The 17,659-nt window shown below is 33.1% G+C and overlaps 1 protein-coding gene across 2 annotated transcripts in view; it reads right to left on the bottom strand.

Annotated features, from left to right (window-relative positions):
- HIKESHI (heat shock protein nuclear import factor hikeshi) overlaps positions 1–17,659 on the bottom strand; it is a 35,324-nt gene that overhangs the window by 3,471 nt on the left and 14,194 nt on the right. The window contains exons 2-3 of one of the 2 annotated variants that reach the window (XM_031961898.1): positions 5,649–5,800; positions 521–672 (exon numbers count right to left, since the gene is read on the bottom strand). In XM_031961898.1, the coding sequence (XP_031817758.1) occupies positions 521–672; positions 5,649–5,800 (304 nt within the window). The remainder of the gene's footprint in view (positions 1–520; positions 673–5,648; positions 5,801–17,659) is intronic. The other variant, XM_003764595.3, reaches the window with a different exon arrangement.

Here is a 17,659-nt window from a genome sequence, read left to right as displayed (position 1 = left end):
TTTAGTAAATCTGCATTAGATACTATTAATTTTTAAATTCACTAATAAATAGGACAGCATATCACAAAAAGAATCTTTTTTTATACTCAAAATATTTAAATCCTTTTTTTCTATTCTAATTTTGAAAATAGAATGCATTTTTAGTGTTTTTATCTCAAGTAGACAAAAAATATTACTGGTTTTCCCCTCCACAGTTAAAACAGAGCACTCATGCACTCTGATGCACAGGACTTTATAACATGTCGGAGATTCATGGGTCACAGACCCTAACAGGTTTGTGTAAATGTTAGCTGTGAGAACATTCCACTTAAAGACTAATTCAGTTACCTAATCTTCCTATCTAAAAAATTAATACTCAAAATGGCTATTTCTTAACTGATCAAATACTTGGTGGGACCAGTTTCTAAAGACATAGGTTAGTAACTAATATCTGAGGATTTTTTAAAAACGTTGATATTTGTACAGTCAAAAGGCTTAAGTTTGAAGTATGCTAAATTGTTTTCTATTTTCATCATATTACCTGAGTGAATGAATCAACAGATGATACAGCAGCATTGCCCACAGGAGTCAGCTGGGCCAAATTATCCAGTAATTCCACTGAAATGCCAATCTGTGCAACAGTTGGAGTACGGGTAATACTCATGGTTCCAAAAGGATGCTGGCTGCCTTCTCCTGAAAGAAATATAGCAAGTATAGGATTATGTTTATGATGCTGATCTATATCTCTCTATATATGTATACATACATATATATTAGATTTGCGTAACATGATAAAAATGACATATATATATATATATATATATAAGTAAATAAAGAACACTTTTTTAGAACACTAGTCTATTATTTCTTTTTGAAAGCACCCCCAAAAGTTTTTAAGGTTTTCTTACACCAAAAAATATTTTTTTTTCAAATTCCTTTTGAGTCTGACATATATGATTCTAGAGAAAAAAAAAAAATAGCAGGTCTATAGGATAATTTTCTAAATCTACATAATGTTACATAACTTTTCATTGGGAATCTTCCTCTAAACAAAAGATACTTAAATTGTCCTCATGAATTTTGGTCAACGTCAAACATTTTTTACTATCCTGTATTTAATCTAGGTAAGTAAATTTTTAGACTGCCCATATGCTAATTAATACTCAAGGTTCAATGAAAGATAACTTAGTCCACCATCTCAGAGGTAATTCCATAATTTAGAAAATTATAGATTAAATTATTTTCCTGGGGTCACAAAGATAAACTTAGTAATAGCCTGGATTTTAATCCAGTCTTCCTGATCGTTTTATAGACAGGCCTCCTTGCCTCTTCAAAAATAATAATAATAATAATAATAAGTAAATAATAAAAATCATTTTTTTTTAAGTTAATGCTTTATTTTCCAAACATCTAAACCTGACTGTCCACTATGTTTCTAAGTCACATCCTCTTACTATAAATTTTAGATGATCACTAAATGTAAACTAATCTTAGTTTTCATTCTCAACTCAAGCTGATAAAAGTCTTTAATGTTATTCTTGTGGGAGAGATGTAGCCTAGATAACAGATGGATTCAGACCTAGTTGAAAAGACTTAAAAAGGAAAACCCAGACAACTCACCAAATAGTAGATTTATCCTGGAAAAGGGGTTTCCAACAGAAATCCCAGGGATCTATGCTTGGCCCTAAGCAATTTAACATTTGTATCAAGTATTGATGATTTAAATCAACTACCAACAGAGTCTATAAATGAAGCAAAGATTAAGAGAATAACTAACATTCTGGATATCCCCAAAATCAGGATACAAAAAGATCTAGCCTTACCAGGATAGACCATTAGGTTGAATGTAATACAATTAAATTCAAAATATGATTTTAGGGTGCATAAAAGTAGCTATTAACATCCAAGAAGATAGTATTGCAGATAGTCCTGCAGAGCTAAATACTGTTGAGACTACACCAGTACTATATTCCACTCTGGACATTGTTGTTATTTGTTTTCAGTCATGCCCAACTCTCTGTGGCTTTCTTTGGGGTTTTCCTGAGAAAGATACTGAAGAGATTTGCTATTTCCTTCTCTACTTCATTTACAAATGAGGAAACTGAGGCAAACAGCATTCAGTGACTTGCCCAGGGTCACACAACTAGTAAGTATCTGAGGTCAGATCTGAACCAAGAAGATGTGTCTCCCTGACTCCAGGGATTCTATCTACTCCATTATCTAGCTTCCTGTCACTTAAGAAATGATATTGATAAGCTAGACTGCATCTAGAGAAGATGGTGAAAGGAGAAATCTCAAGGATTCTGGGATTACCTGCTCTGGGAAAAAGCAGACTGAAAGGGAATTTGATTGCTATATTTTAACATCAGAACCCTTCAACTGGAAGAGAGTTGGTTCTACTTAAGGCAGACACAGGATCAAGAAGTAGAAACTGCATGAGGTCAATTTATGTTCAATGGCAAGAAAACCTTCCTAACAACTAGAGTTATCCATAAGTGGATATTCATAAGAGGTAGTTCAGCAAAGACCAAATATCATAGAGGAAATTCTTTCTGGGGAGATGGCTTCAACTAGATGGTCCCTAAGATCTTTTCCACTCAGAACTTCTGTGGCTCCATATATGCTGGTGTTAGGCTTTGCCAACCATAATGATCAATCTACTAGGGGGAATTCACAAAATGCTTTCCAAAACATAGTGCTCTGAATATAGTGACTTAACAAATGCTGGTGAATAATTTTTAATTATCTTTTTTTTACATATTTAGATTATTCCACTGGAATATATGCTATGTTTTATGCTATGGATATTGTATGTTACATAATATAGCAGTCTTACAGCTTTTCATCTCTAATGTATACAACAATAAAAATTATACTTGTATAGCGTTTAAAGATTTACAAAGCCCTTTCCTCACAAAACCCTCCTAAAGTAGAATAATTATCGTCATTTTACAAATGTGGGAAACAGGCCAAAAAGGTGAGGTAACTGAGAGCCAGAGAGAAAAGGTAACTCTCCTAAGATCACAGCATTCAGTCAAGTTTCATATTCAAAATCCATCATTCTATTACCCTAAACTACTTACCCAAGACTCTTAAATGCTTATGAAAATCGAAATATGAGGCTATGGGAAAATAGTTCAAAGAACTAGATACTATATAGTTGTAAATTTCCACACTTAAATTTTTTTAAGCTTTACAGATAAGTGAACTTTACAAAAAAAAAACTTGAAAATAACTGATTTACTTTTTGGGGGGGCCCCCCCACTGGGGTTAAATGACTTGCCCAAGATCACAAAGCTAGTAAGCATTAAGCATCTGAAGCCATATTTGAACCCAGGTCCTCCTGACTCCAGGGCTATTGTTCTATTCACTGCACCATCTAGTTGCCCCCAATTAATTTATTTTTGATTAGTTTTAGTATTTCTACATAATTGGATTATTTTGTAATGTCATGCAAATTAAGAATTTATAAAAAGAGACATCTTAGATGCTTATTTCTGTCAAATAAGCAGAATCCAAAGCTTCCTATGATAGGAAGGGAGGGGAAGACAAAAATGGGAAGGAGTAAAGCTTCTATTGTGATCACCAATGTGTGTCCAGAAAGAGATAGGTGTTGATTCTTGGCATCTTTACACTAAAAACCCTTAAAAACTCAAGAGAAATGGGCTCAGTCCAAAGAAGGCACTGAGACTAAGGGAAGGATTTTTGCTGGCAGGGATTATTTCACTCTTTGCATTTGTATTCCTATAACCTGGCACAATGGCTTGCATAGTAGGTGCTTTATAGATGCTTGGTGATTAGTTGTCACTACAGAATCCCATTCAATAGAGAAGATATTAATTCTTGAATTAAATATTCTGTTTTCAAGTCAAGGCCATGAGAAAGCCCTCATGGCTCTAAGAAACATCATACAGAGTATTACTAACTCATCTCCTTACTCTCTAGTAACATGGAATCTGCAAGTATATAGCCTGAAAGTCACAAAAGGATTCTAGATGCTCACAACAGCAAAGAGAGGTCAAAGGACAAAGACTATCTTCTGTCTTAACTTTAATGTCATCCCTAAGACATTCACTATGATACTGAAAACTGTGACAGGAAAGACAGGATAGACAGTTTAGACGCAATATGGTGTATCTAATTTTGAGGCAGTACAACACAAATCAAACGACGCTCTGTTAAAATGATGTTTTATTCAACATAAAAAGTTTACTCATGTGAACTTAAATGTTTTCTTTTTGCTATAAAATCAAATACTAAAATCAAAATTATAATCTTAAATATCATCTTAATAGAAAAACATAGCTAAACTAAGAATGTTATTATTTGTTTTAGCATCTTCTAATAGATGTTTGGTCTTTTATTTTAAAAAGTCTAAAATTGGATTATCCTATCTAGCTATCTAGCTTCAGAGTACAACTGAATATGGATGTATAATATTTATTTAATAAATCATATTTTTGTATTCTAGAGATATCAAACTTTGATGGTGCTTACTCTCAAAGGAGCTTACAATCTGGGAAATGAGACTAATAAATAAAAAAATTAAAGGAATACAAATAGCATATATTTAACACTGAATTATACAGTAAAAACTTTAAGTGACATTCTGAGAATTTGGAACATAATAAAGGCCACTCAGCTGACTAAATCAGATTTATAAAATTTCTCCATTTTATGCCTCTTGTTCTCCCTCCTCCCCCCCAAAGTATCACCCCATCAGAAAGAAATATAGCTGTCTAAGCCCATGTTGCTCTCTTCTAAGCATCATTCATGCATTTTTTGGAATAGAAATTTGAGAAGTAAATTAGGCATTATTGTTTTAAAAGCCTTTCCTAAAAACTAAGCTTGCATGGGAGAAAAGGAGACCATAAGGATAAGGACCATGAGCTATACACTGAGGGGGAAAAAACAACCAAACAATAAAAATAGAAGTGGGGGAAAAAAGTTAACTAAAAATTGTCTACTTTTCTGTAACTGCTCAAGGGAGCAATTCTTCATCTTCATCGTATGAGTATGACAATAACAGTAATTTCTGAAAGAACAGTGAGTCACAGAAGCAAAATCAATTTGTATCACAAAAGGGAGAGACAATTTCAAAAATGGAAAAGAGGTATCCAAATTCTCCTTTATCACAAACTTTAATTTCAAAAGAAATGACAAAGAGTTGTTCTTTTAAAATTCCTTTTTAATGCTTAGTTTTCTTTCTTGAGAATATGAAGGTTTTGAAAAACTAGCACATAAAATAGCATTCTAATTTTTAATACACAGAAGCATAATGTGGAAATGAGTGGGGAAAAAAATACTTTGAAATGGTTTCCAACATTCTCGCACTATCTCACAATAGTACCTCTAAAATAAAGTTAAATGACATAAAAAATTCAATTGTAATTCAAGTTAAAAAAAAAAAAAAAACCTGGGTTCAATGAGAATATATGGGTCATATCTCTCTTACTGGAATACTACAGCCAAAAGCTAAGGCTGTACTATGGACTTCCAACAGCAATATATTCTACTGTTGCTTTTTTATTTCATCATCCTGGGATAAGTACAATCATGTAATGAAGAGTATTATGGATACAATATAAAGGATCTTTAAAGCTAAACATAAAAACAAATACTTTTATGATACATCTATCTTAATCTGAACTAATGTCCTACTCCCCCACCTGCTCCTCCAATCTTGGCCTCTTCTGTTTCCCATCCTTCATACAATTTTCCACTGTAGATGGCACTTGCGCTGCCCCATCTGGAACTCTCCCTGCCTGAGACATTGAGCCATTTCCTCTTTGTATCTTGAGACACTTTACAAATAGTCAACCTACAGAGAAAAGGAAGGTTTTAGGTTGAAAGCTTTTAGGGTATGAAAAAGTATGTGGATGTTGTTTTTATGAACTCTTCAAATATATATCTCTGCATGGGTAAGATCATTGCAGAGGGAGAGTTCAGGTGTTAGAAGATTATAGTCATCTAGATAAAAAAAACAAATAGGATGTATTAGGCAACCATGTATATATTGCTTCAGTTATGAATAATGAATAAAATTTTTTCCTATTTAAATTCTGAATAAAAAGTTTTGAAATTTTTCTTATTTCTGAAGATCATCATTCTATGATGACTATGATTTGGTCATAACAGAAGGAAACCTAAAATTGACAGTTTTTGGCTTCTCATATTCAACATAGATATGGGAAAGATGTTTAAATTAAACAGACTTATAAGTTTGCATACCATTTCAATTCTGATTGGATTTCCAAGTTTGATAATAGTTTTAGTAGCATGGCCTGTATATACTACTACTTTCTAAATTTCTGACATAAGTAATAATGGATTAAAGTCCCAAGCCTATGACAAAATGTCAAGTATAATAAAAGTCAAAATTTAATAGAACTGATATTTCAAAATCTAGAAAAGAATACTTTGGCATCGATAGAAAACTTACTTAGTTTCTAACTACAAGTTTTTCTTAATTTATGGAATGGCCAGTGTATGTATAAAGTAGCCTTTTAAATTCCATTTCTTCCAAATGGATGTCATTAATAAAATTGAAGCTACCCTGCCACTGAGAAAATTGCCAACATAAAAGAAAATCCTCATGGTAAATTTCATCTCAGTTCCTGCACAGTTTACACCAAAGCACCAAGGAAACTATCTGACTTGCTTTTGCCATTCAACCTAGTAGATCTGGAAAGAACTGAAGGACCAGACGACAGCCAGGACATTCTGTAATACTTTGCAGATTCTTCCCACAAAGGTCAAATACCATCAAATTTCATAGCAGTTATCTGATAATTTTGGCAGTTCTAGAACTTCAGGAATTTGCTCACATTCACCACAATTTTAATATGCAACCAAAGGGTGAGACTGTAGCATGGTTATAAATTAGCCCTATAAGGCTTTCCATTGAGATTTGAGAGGTATAAGCCTACCAGATTTATATCACAAAGTTTCAGAGCCAAAACAAACCTCTTTATTCAAGCAAATTATAGAACAAAGATAGTAATAGGACCTGTGATTTCAATGATACAGAGAATTCCAAAATAAGGAAAACTCTTACCAATGCAGGTTGATACCTTCTGTTCAATCTAATCTCTAAGAGAAATGCCTAGAGCAAAGAAAAGAGAAATTACTTGCTCAAGGTCACATAACCAATATGTTTAAGAGAACAGAACTTGAGCCCAAGTCCTCTTGGCTCTAGAGTTAGCTGTGTAGCTTATCATACTAAGCTGATTTTTACAGCCATTATACTTAAGCTAATTTTATAAGCAAACATTAAATACAGCATATCCCAAAAGTCTTAATATATCTTTAAATCAAAATTTATACCTATGATACTCTTCTTTGTAGCAATTTGTAAAAGCAAATTAAATTTCTAAGATAAATGATCATATTTCCTTACTAATTCTTAACTAGTCACAGAATAATTTATTTCCACTTATTTCTAAAATGGTAGAGAAAGCACAAGGGTTGAAATAATCTTTTAGTATCCTTTCAATTCTAAGATTCTATGAAATCTTGAATCTTGGCTATCAAAAACTTATGCTCTGAAGACCATACATACACTTCTTGGTTTCAGACTTCAAAAACCACTGATGATTACTCTCTGCTTCCAGAAGGCCTACTTCACTTCACTTACTGCAAAGGTGGTGACAATCTAATATACTCCTCATTTGAAACCTAAAGATTAGTAAAGAATATAGACTATCATATAAAGTCCTTGTTTAAAAGGTGAGGCCTTTAATGGAGTGGTTCTCCGGGACTCTGCTGTATGCCCATCTTCCAATGGAAAAATGCCAGCAAGCCATGAGAATAAAGGCATGGTGGGATCTACAAACTCATAATCAGCCAATTTGAGATTTCTACCTAAGGGGATCTCCTTTACCTTAATTTACATATGATCCTGGTAATTAAAAACTTTACAGCAATCACTGTAAGAACTGAGAGAAAAGAAGAGTAGTAGTTAATACATAGAGACTAAGACCTCTGCAGAAAAAGAACCACCAGGGATGGCAGGAGACAAAACCATGGAGATTTAAGTGTTCCTGGAGCAAGCATGAGCTATATAAGAACAAAAGCGGATCACAGTGGCATTATGAAGGAGTAACTTTCTATAGTAGAAAAGAAATGTGGGCAGTGACACTAAGTTGATGAAACTGTAGTGTTCTGGAATCAAAAAGCAGAATTCAAACCTTCCTTTGTCACTTACCTCCTATGTGGTTTTGGGCAAAGGAAGGGGAAAGGTGGTAGAGAAGAGTTACTGGTAAGATGACAGTGACAAGAGAAGAATATCAACAAAACATTTTTTAAAAAGGAGAAAAAGGGAGATTCTAAGCAAACAAATAAAGACTAAGCCTCTTGGATCATGAGGAATGCCTGGAAAATACCTAATTCCTGAATCAAGTGGAAAATTTCAGTATTAAACAGAAACTATAGATAAGGGATAGAATTATGATGTGGTGAGACAAACCGAAAACATGACTTTTAGTCACACAGTGAATTAAGACCGAGTACATCCATGGTGGAAAGGGTTTACTCTCTAATGATCCTTAATATTTTCCTCTTTTAGGGTTAGGTCTCAATCCCAAAGTAGCACTGTAGATTTGAAGAGCTGTATTTTTCCTCAAGGAGGTGGGAATCAACAAAGGAGAAGCTGCCATCCTCTGTAACAACCTTGCTTTTTTTTGTTTTTTTTTTTTTATCTGATTTCTTTTGGGAAAAGATGAAGCTTATGTTAAAAAGCAGTTTTATTATCATCTGAGGATTTTTAAAATAACTACATTCCTTCTAACAAAAAGAGAAAAATCTATGCTTATAACAAAAGTATTCATTTCAATCTGAAAGATGCTTAAATCATATAAATTAAAATTCATATCATGGATGTAATCCAGTTTGTTTTCCAAAAATGCTAATGAAACAAATAATAATTGTCTTTCACATTTAAACTTCAAATACAATACATACATTATACCTGGAACTAAAGACATACTTAAACATTATAAAAACCACATAAATATGAATATAAACCTTCTGTTAGTAAAATTATGTTACATGAAAAGGCAAAATTGCCATTTGTTCTGAATTTCTAATGACTGTGGAGTTCCTTTCTCTAAAATTCATATCCCTCCACTCCTTATTTACATATGTAAACAACTACTTCTACAAGTTTTCCTCTGGCAGTATTATTATCTTGAGGAAACCAATGAGTACTTGGGTTATCCATCTATTATTTTTAATACAGGATCATTTTATTTTATCTCTTATTCCCATATGCATCCTTAATATCTTTTATGCACAAATTGTTATAATATGACATACAACTTACTTATAATATTAACCATTTTAGTTCACTTGAAGTTTAGATACTTCAGAAATTGTATATTATAGTTGCTGCCATATGACATCACTGGGAAAACATTTGTTTTTAAAGGTTTTGCTTGTTTGGAAAGGCATGTAAAACTGTGCATACTCTCTGACCCAGGGCATGTATGCCGGAGAGATTATAAAAAAGGGAAAAGGACTACATGTGCAAAAATGTTTGTAGCAGTCCTTTTTGTAGGGGCTAATAACTGAAAGTTGAGCATTTGTTTATCAGTTGGGGAATGGCTGAATAAATTACGGTATGTGAATGTAATGAAATATTGTTCTATAAGAAACCATCAGCAGGATGACTTCAGAAAAGCTTGAAAAGATATGAATGAAAAGAATATGAACTGATTCTAAGTGAAGTGAGCATCACCAAAAGAACATTGTATACAACAAGAAGTTTATGTGATGATCAACTGTGATAGATTTGGTTCTTTTCAACAATAAGGAGATTCAAGGCAATTCCAATAAACTTGTGATATAAAGTGCCATCTCTGGATACAGATGAACTATGGAAACTGAATATGGATCAAAGAATAATATTTTCATTTCTTTGTTGTTGTTTTCTTTTTTCTCTTTTTCACTTTTGATCTGATTTTTCTTGTACAGCATGACAAATATGGAAATATATTTAGAAGAACTGCACACATTTAACCTATATTCAAATTGCTTGCTGTCTTGGGGAGAAGGGAGACTGGGAGAAAAATTTGGAAAGTTAAACACTGAAAACTATATTTGCATGTTTATGGAAAAACACAAAACTATTTTTAAAAAAGAAAAGGAAGCACTCTGCTCTAGGAGTGAGGATTTTTAAAATCAGTAAAGAATAGAGTAAAAAAGTTTTGCTTTGATAGCCTAGTATTATTTATATATAGTACCTGTTCAAAACAACTATGCAGATGGACTAACAAGATGGCTGTTATCAGTCTGAGGAATACTCAATTGATCATAGACTGATTTTTTAATGTTGGTTAAACAAATTTCTCTTGAATAATTAACAAACTATCATCTCTGAATAAAAACATTTAGAGAATTTGCTTAGCCTTTTTGTGTTAACACTTTCCATGACCAAGGTAAGTATATAGTTCTCTGTTTTATGCAACAGTGAGTCAAAATATCAAATTATTCAGTAGACACATTACATAAGCAGAATCTTGCCCTATTTTTATAATATATTTTGAAGATACTTGGTTTTATGAAAACCTTCAAGACTGCATTTTGTTCAATGATGTCAACTTTTTAAAAATTCAATAAATAAGGGACAATGGAATATGACATTCTCTATGCCTTATTTATAAATGCATAAATTTAAGAATTGGAAGAGATAGAGGCTATAAGAATGGGCTGTAACAGTTCCTAACATCTTCAGTTTCCCTTTTTAATAAAATTCAGTCAATAAGCATTTATTTATAAGTTATTTATGACCCCAGAACTGTGTATCATCTAGGATCTTTTACATTCTTTTAGAATCTTCCCTTCTTTGAGTTTCTGTTGCTTTTTTAAAATTATATACAAATTCTAACAGGTTTATCTGGTTTAAGTTGGTTCTCCTGCCAAGCTCTCTTTGGAGTCACTCTCTCCTCAAATGCCTTTCACTCTTTCTTGAGATAACTGCTTGTGAATTGCCATTGTCACTTTCAATAAATTTGTATTCTATGGTATCTTTGGCTCTCACATTCTTACAAGGAGATAAATATTTGAGGGATAAGGCATGTTATAAGTTTTCAATCTCCTCACTGTGGCAATCCTATTACACTAGTTCAATTTTTCTTAAGTTATCAGTTTGAATCAATTACTTTACTTTTATCCATTTCCCCAAGTCAATAATCTGGTTAAATAAATCCAAGTAAAATTAATATGTCCATGCATGGTATCCTGTCATCATTATCTATCTTCTAATTTGGCAAATATAACCTTTATTCTAATTCTTCTACCTAGAATAATAATTATTCTAATACATTATCAGACAGCAGACTGAGCTGATGATGAACTGGATCCACATCTATTCATCTCTTCCAATCTATAAATAAAGTCTACTTTACTTTTGATGATTTTTGCTCGTCACATCCATTCTTCAATTCTTTTTTCAATATTCTTTGTGACATGAGCATGAGACTCCTGAATAGTGTACAAGTAACTAGCTGCTTTAATTTCTTGAACCCAAACCACATTTATAGTGAGATGTCAACAGGGATGTGTTGTTGTGTAACAGGGATGTGTAAGTTAGTTCCCTAGCTATTATGCTAACTTACTGGTTATAAAACAAATTAAAAATCTTTATTGGATCAGATATGTTATTTATTAATATATGAAATCAATATATGAAAAACCCCTCTTCCAATGCAGATCAGCAACTGTATTTCAAATTATACAGCTACCTATTTAAGGCAATGTGAGGTTAAATGTTGCCCAAGGTCATACAGTCAACAGGCTTAAGGGGAAAAATTTGAAACAATATCTTCCTGACTTTTCAGATAGATGTAAAGTCTTTCCATCCCATTAAAAGTAAGATGAGATCAAAGACACGTATAATTTTAAATTGTGTTCCTTAGTACTTTTCTGATCCCAAAGTCCATCACTGTCACAGAAGCAAGAGTCCAAAAGATCCATTTGTATTTCTAAGGATCAAAATATCTGAAAATATAATTTATGACCCTACGGCCAACCTCGTGGTTAGTTAGGTAAGCTGATCAAAAGCTGACAGCATCAAGCATGACAAGAAGCCATTTCAGTATAAGATAACTACATAGAATCTATGCTTCACTAGTAAAACCTTCAAGAATTTAGAGAAAACTCTATAAAATAAACTCTCCATCTACAAATATATCTTCTACCATATCATCTAAATTTTACTAATCAATCAACAAGCATTTATCATGTCTCTCGAGCATTGGACATGAGGAAAACTGGGGAAACAAAGAAAATGTTTAAAGAGTCCCTGCCCTCAAGAAGGAGTGGACAACATAGAAATGAAACCATAAAAGATAAAGAATAGAAGGAAGGTAATCTTTAAAAAGATCACAGAAATACCTAAGACCAGAAAAGAAGTTCTTAGAAGAGGTGGCACTTGATATCAATCTTAAAAGAAGCCAGGGATTTTAAATCAGTGACTGGAAGGAAAATATTTCAAGCATGGGGAAATCCAGGGCAAAGACACAGAGACAAGAATCTCCAAGTCACCTATAAAGAATTGCAAGTAGGCCAATATAAACAGATAATGGAATGTATAGAAAATAGTAGCTGGGAAAGATAGGAAAGAACCAATTAAGAGTTTTAAATGCCAAAGGAGTATATTTGATCTTGAAGGAAATAGGAATCCATAGAGTAAATTGAGGGGCAATTCTGTGTTTTAGGAAAATCATTTGAGAAGTGAAAGAAGAATTAGAATGAAAAGAAACTTAGTCATGGATGCCCTCTAGAAGATTACTGCAATAGATCAGGTGAGAGCCGATAAGAACAGGAAGTAGGCTGATAGTTGTATGAGTGAAGAGTCATGTGAAAGATGTAAAGAAATTTTAAAATTTGGAAAAAGACTCGACAATGGGATAAAGAAGTTCAGATGATGTAGAGGATTGTGAACCTGGGTGAGTGGAAGGACAGTGGCCCTCAACAATAATTTTGAAGTTCAAGAGAGAGAAGAGTTGGGGGTACCCAAGGAGGAGACACAAAGGAATTCTTTTTGGAACATGTTGAATTTGAGTTGCCTATAGAATATCCAATTTGATAGGTTCAACAAGCAGCTGGTATACACAGCTGGAGTTCTAGAGAGACTAGAGCTAAATATATAAATCTAGTAATCACCTTCAGAAAGGTAATAAACAAACCCTTGGAATTTGATGACATCACCACAATATGGGAATATATTGGGGGGAAAGGCGGCCCAGGATGAAGCCTTGAAGGCCACCCACATTTAGTGGGTATGACACAGATGAAGAAACAGTAAAGGAACTTAAAAAGGATTTGAGACAGAAAGAAGAACCAAGATTTTCCAGGAGAAAAGTGATTAACAATGTCAAACAAATCAAAAGAGATCAAAAGGGAGAAAAGGAGGGAATAAGCATTTATACAGTATCTACTAAGCACTTTTACAAATATTATCTCATTTGATCCTCATAATAACCATGTGAGGTCGAGGCTATTATTCTCTTCATTTTACAGCTGAAGAAAATGAGGCCAACATGTTACCTTGTCCATATTTAACTCAAATCTTCCTGACTCTAGACCCAATACTCTATCCATTGTACCACTCAGCTATCTCTAAAGGATTTGAATGCTCAAAAGTAAAAGGATTAGAAAAGACTGTGTTAAATTTGGCAATTAAGAGATAACTAATAACTTTGGACAAAGCAGATTGAATTAGTGGAAAGGAAGTACAGGGTTGACGACTGATTTTCTCAAGCTTAGTTGAGAAGGACAAGTGATATATAGGATATGAGGATCTAATGAAGGTTGGGATTTTTTATAAGACTTGAAAGATTGAAATGTGTTTGTAGATAGGAAGGAAAGTACCAATATATAGGGAAAGATGTAATATTTCCCTATTGGGGAAATGGGGATAAAGGAGTTGGGAGTTGGGAGCTAAAGTCAGGAGAGAATGTGGAATAAAGGGTATATAGTCAGTCTGACTTAGGTGAGCAGAACCATCTCATTATCAGACACTGGAATGAAGAGAAGATAGTAGGAAACAATGTCAAAGGAATCTAAGATAAAGAAGAGGAGAAAAAGAGGCTTTCACAACATGGTCTCAAATTTTCAGTAAGGTATGAAGCAAGTTTCTCAGCAAAGAGGGTAGGCAGAAGGGAATGGTATGGGAAAACTGAAAAGTTCTGAAACAGCTACTGTGATAAATAGATTAAGGAATCAATTATGGGGGAGTAGTATCACAGCTTGCTATGATAAGCATCCAACTGAGATTAGCTAGCATAAATTTATAGTGAATCAAGTTAGCACACATACTTTCATAATATCCTCTGTTTTGTTCAGGAGCACAGGAGTAAAAACAAAGGCAGCAGATGGCGGGAGTTAATACAGGGCTATACTTTGGTAAGGCATAATCCCAAAAAATCAAGGGAGCAAGAAATTCATTGAAGGGATAAAAATTAGAAATCATCCTGATAGAAACTATGTACAGACCAACATCTCATACCATATACCAAAACTTAAGCTCCAATTAAATACATGACTCAAATATAAAGGGTGACATCATAAAACAGAGAAGCAAAGAAGAAATTACCTTTCAGATCTATGGATCATGGAAAAGTTCACAACCAAGCAAGGGATAGAGTGGATCATAGGAGATAAAAAAGAAATTTCTATTACACAAAAATTTTGCAGAAGGAAAATACTTACAGTACGCTAATTTACAGTAATCTTAAACCTCTTCCTTTCTCCTTCCATCTTGTGGCCCTACTTGAGATATGGTTCTCTCTGATGATGCTACTATGCTTGCTATACTTTCCAGTACTTTCACTCATATTTCAAATCACTGGATTGAAGGATTATGTTCTCAATACTAAACACCCTGATGGATTTCTTATTTCCTTAATTATCCATGTGATTTGCATTATCTTTACTATAAATTTCTTATTCATTCTGAAAACCAATTAAGCAGATTAGCAACATTTTAACTTTCTTATCTGACCAGAGCTGTAAAAAGAAGAGAATTCAAATAAGATTAGGTATGACCATATAATATACCCAACACTTTCTCAAACACCCAACTCAAAAATTTTAAGTTAAGATTCCTTTCTTTGGCTTATTTATCATAACATCAGAGCCTAGAATATGTTTCATTTATATCCTTTCTCTTCCATTCATTATCAAATCCCTAAATCTAGGCCATTATTACTTCAAGCCTGTATTACTTCAAAAACATACTTATCAGCCTCTTTGCCACCATAACACAATCTGGTCTATCACTTTTCCACCTTTACCTCATACTACTCCTCAAATATAACCCCCATGGTACTTTCACAGTACCATGGAATCATTTTCATTTTTATCTCTCCAATTCTGAATAATCTCCTGTCACACCCACTCTAGATACACACATTCCATAAAGCTTTTTCTAAAATTGGCTCATTTTGCTTTTTCATCCCTGAGAATTTCTCTAGTACTCTTTGTCTATAGCATTCATTTTGGCATTTAACTTTATCTTATATTGTTACTGAAATGTGTTAAATTTCAAGGCCTTATCTTATCTCTCAGCAAAGTTGCCAGCTTCTCAAAGGCAAGGAAACCTGTCAAATCATTTTCTTACAAATACCACCACATATTCAATAATGACTTGTTACTAAATGAAAAACCAGATACACCAAAAAGAATATACTTCAATTATACTACAGAAATTTTTTCTCTTGTTATGCATAAAATAAAAGAGAATAATAAGTTTGCTGGTATCTCCCCAAAACTTTTGTTTCTATTTGTTTTTTAATGGCACATACAAGTTAAGAAAGCATGACCATAATTGGAGAGATTTACAAGAACTGATGCTAAGTGAAGTGAGTACAACCAAGAGAACATTGCTGTGCCCAGCAACAAGATTATGTGATGATAGATGATGATAGACTTGGCTCTTTGCAATAGTGAGGTGATTCCAGCCAATTCCAATAGACTTGTAATGGAGAAAGCCATCTGCATCCATAAAGAAAACTAAGGGAACTGAATGTGAATCATAAAACAGGATTTTTTGTTATTGTTTGCTTGCTTGTTTTTTTCTCGTTTTTGTTCCCTTTTGATCTGATTTTTCTTGTACAGCATGATAAATGTGGAAATATGTTTAGAAGAATTGTACATGTTTAACCTATATTGGATTACTTGCTGTCTAAGGGAGGGAAGAAGTGGAAAGGAAGGGAAAAAATTTAAAACACAAGGTTTTGCAAGGGTGAATACTGAAAATTATCTTTGTATGTATTTTGAAAAATAAAAAGCTATTACTTATTTAAAAAGTGACCACAGTAAAAATAACTACTTATGATATTTAAGACAATTTACAGAATATGACCATGTTTAAAAAAAAAAAAAACTGCTATGAAATACCTCATTTTGTAAAAATAACGTGTTTCTAAAAAACTAAATGGAAACTTCATTGTACAAAATGACTGTACTAATAGGGGACTGAGAAAAGGTTCTCTTCAGAAGGTGGGATTTGGGCTAATTGCTGAAGGAATCCAGGGAAAATAAAGGTGGAAATGAATGAGAAGAATATCTTAGGCAGAGGGGGTCAATGCAAAGTTACAAATTCTGGACACAAATGATCATGTTCGAGGAACTTCAAGTAAGCCAATGTGGCCAGACTGTAGAGTGAGTGAATTTATGGAGGGGAGCAGAATGTAAAAAGCCTTAAATAAACCCAAAAGAGAAGGATATAATCAAAAATGTCCCCAAAAGAATTGCAAAATGTTCCTATATACATAAAAAAAGATTCCAAATTACTAATAATAGAGAAAAGCAAATTAAAACAACTTTAAGATTTATTTAATATTCTGCAAATTGGGAAAGATGTCAAAAAATTATAATAATGTTGCAGGGGGTATAGAAAGGTAGACACACTAATAAACTGTTGGTGGAGGTGTGAAATGGTACATGATTTTAGAAAGTAATTTGGAATTACACAAAGTGACTAATGTCTGATATATCTTTTGAACCTCAGATTATTACTCGGATTATACCCCCAAATACCCAATGATAAAGAAAAAAATCCTGGGACACTAATGCACTGTTGGTGGAGTTAAGAACTGATCCAACCATTCTAGAGAACAATTTGGAACTATGCCCAAAGGACAATAAAACTGCATACTCTTTGACCTAGCAATACCACTAATACATCTGTATCCTAAAGAAATCATAAAAAGGGGAAAAAGACCTATGTGTAAAAAAATATTTATAGTAGTTCTTTTCATGGTGGCAAAATATTGGAAACTGAAGGGATGCCTATCAATTGAGGATTCAAGCAATGACATATGAATGTAATAATGAACAGGCAAATTTCAGAAAAACCTGGAACAATCTGTATAAACTGATACAAAGTGAAATTAGAAGAACCAGAAAAAGAATGTACACAGTGTTAGCAACACTATGTGATGATCAACTGACTAACTCAGCTCTTCTCAGCAATACAATAATCTAAGACAAGTAGTACAAGGGACTCACAAAAGAAAATGCTATCCATAAGACAGATATAGATAACTGATGGGTATTTTTTTCATTTAATTTATTGTTTCTTGGGTATTTTTTTCATTTTGATCTCTTTCTTCTTTCACAACTGTGATTAATATGGATATATTTTATATGATAGCACATGTATAAACTATATCAT

The sequence above is a fragment of the Sarcophilus harrisii genome, chromosome 3 (genome assembly GCF_902635505.1).
Source record: "Sarcophilus harrisii chromosome 3, mSarHar1.11, whole genome shotgun sequence".
In the NCBI taxonomy this organism is placed as follows: Eukaryota; Metazoa; Chordata; class Mammalia; order Dasyuromorphia; family Dasyuridae; genus Sarcophilus; species Sarcophilus harrisii.
The sequence above is the reverse complement of the archived record's forward strand: the minus strand, read 5'-3'. Positions and strand labels throughout refer to the sequence as shown.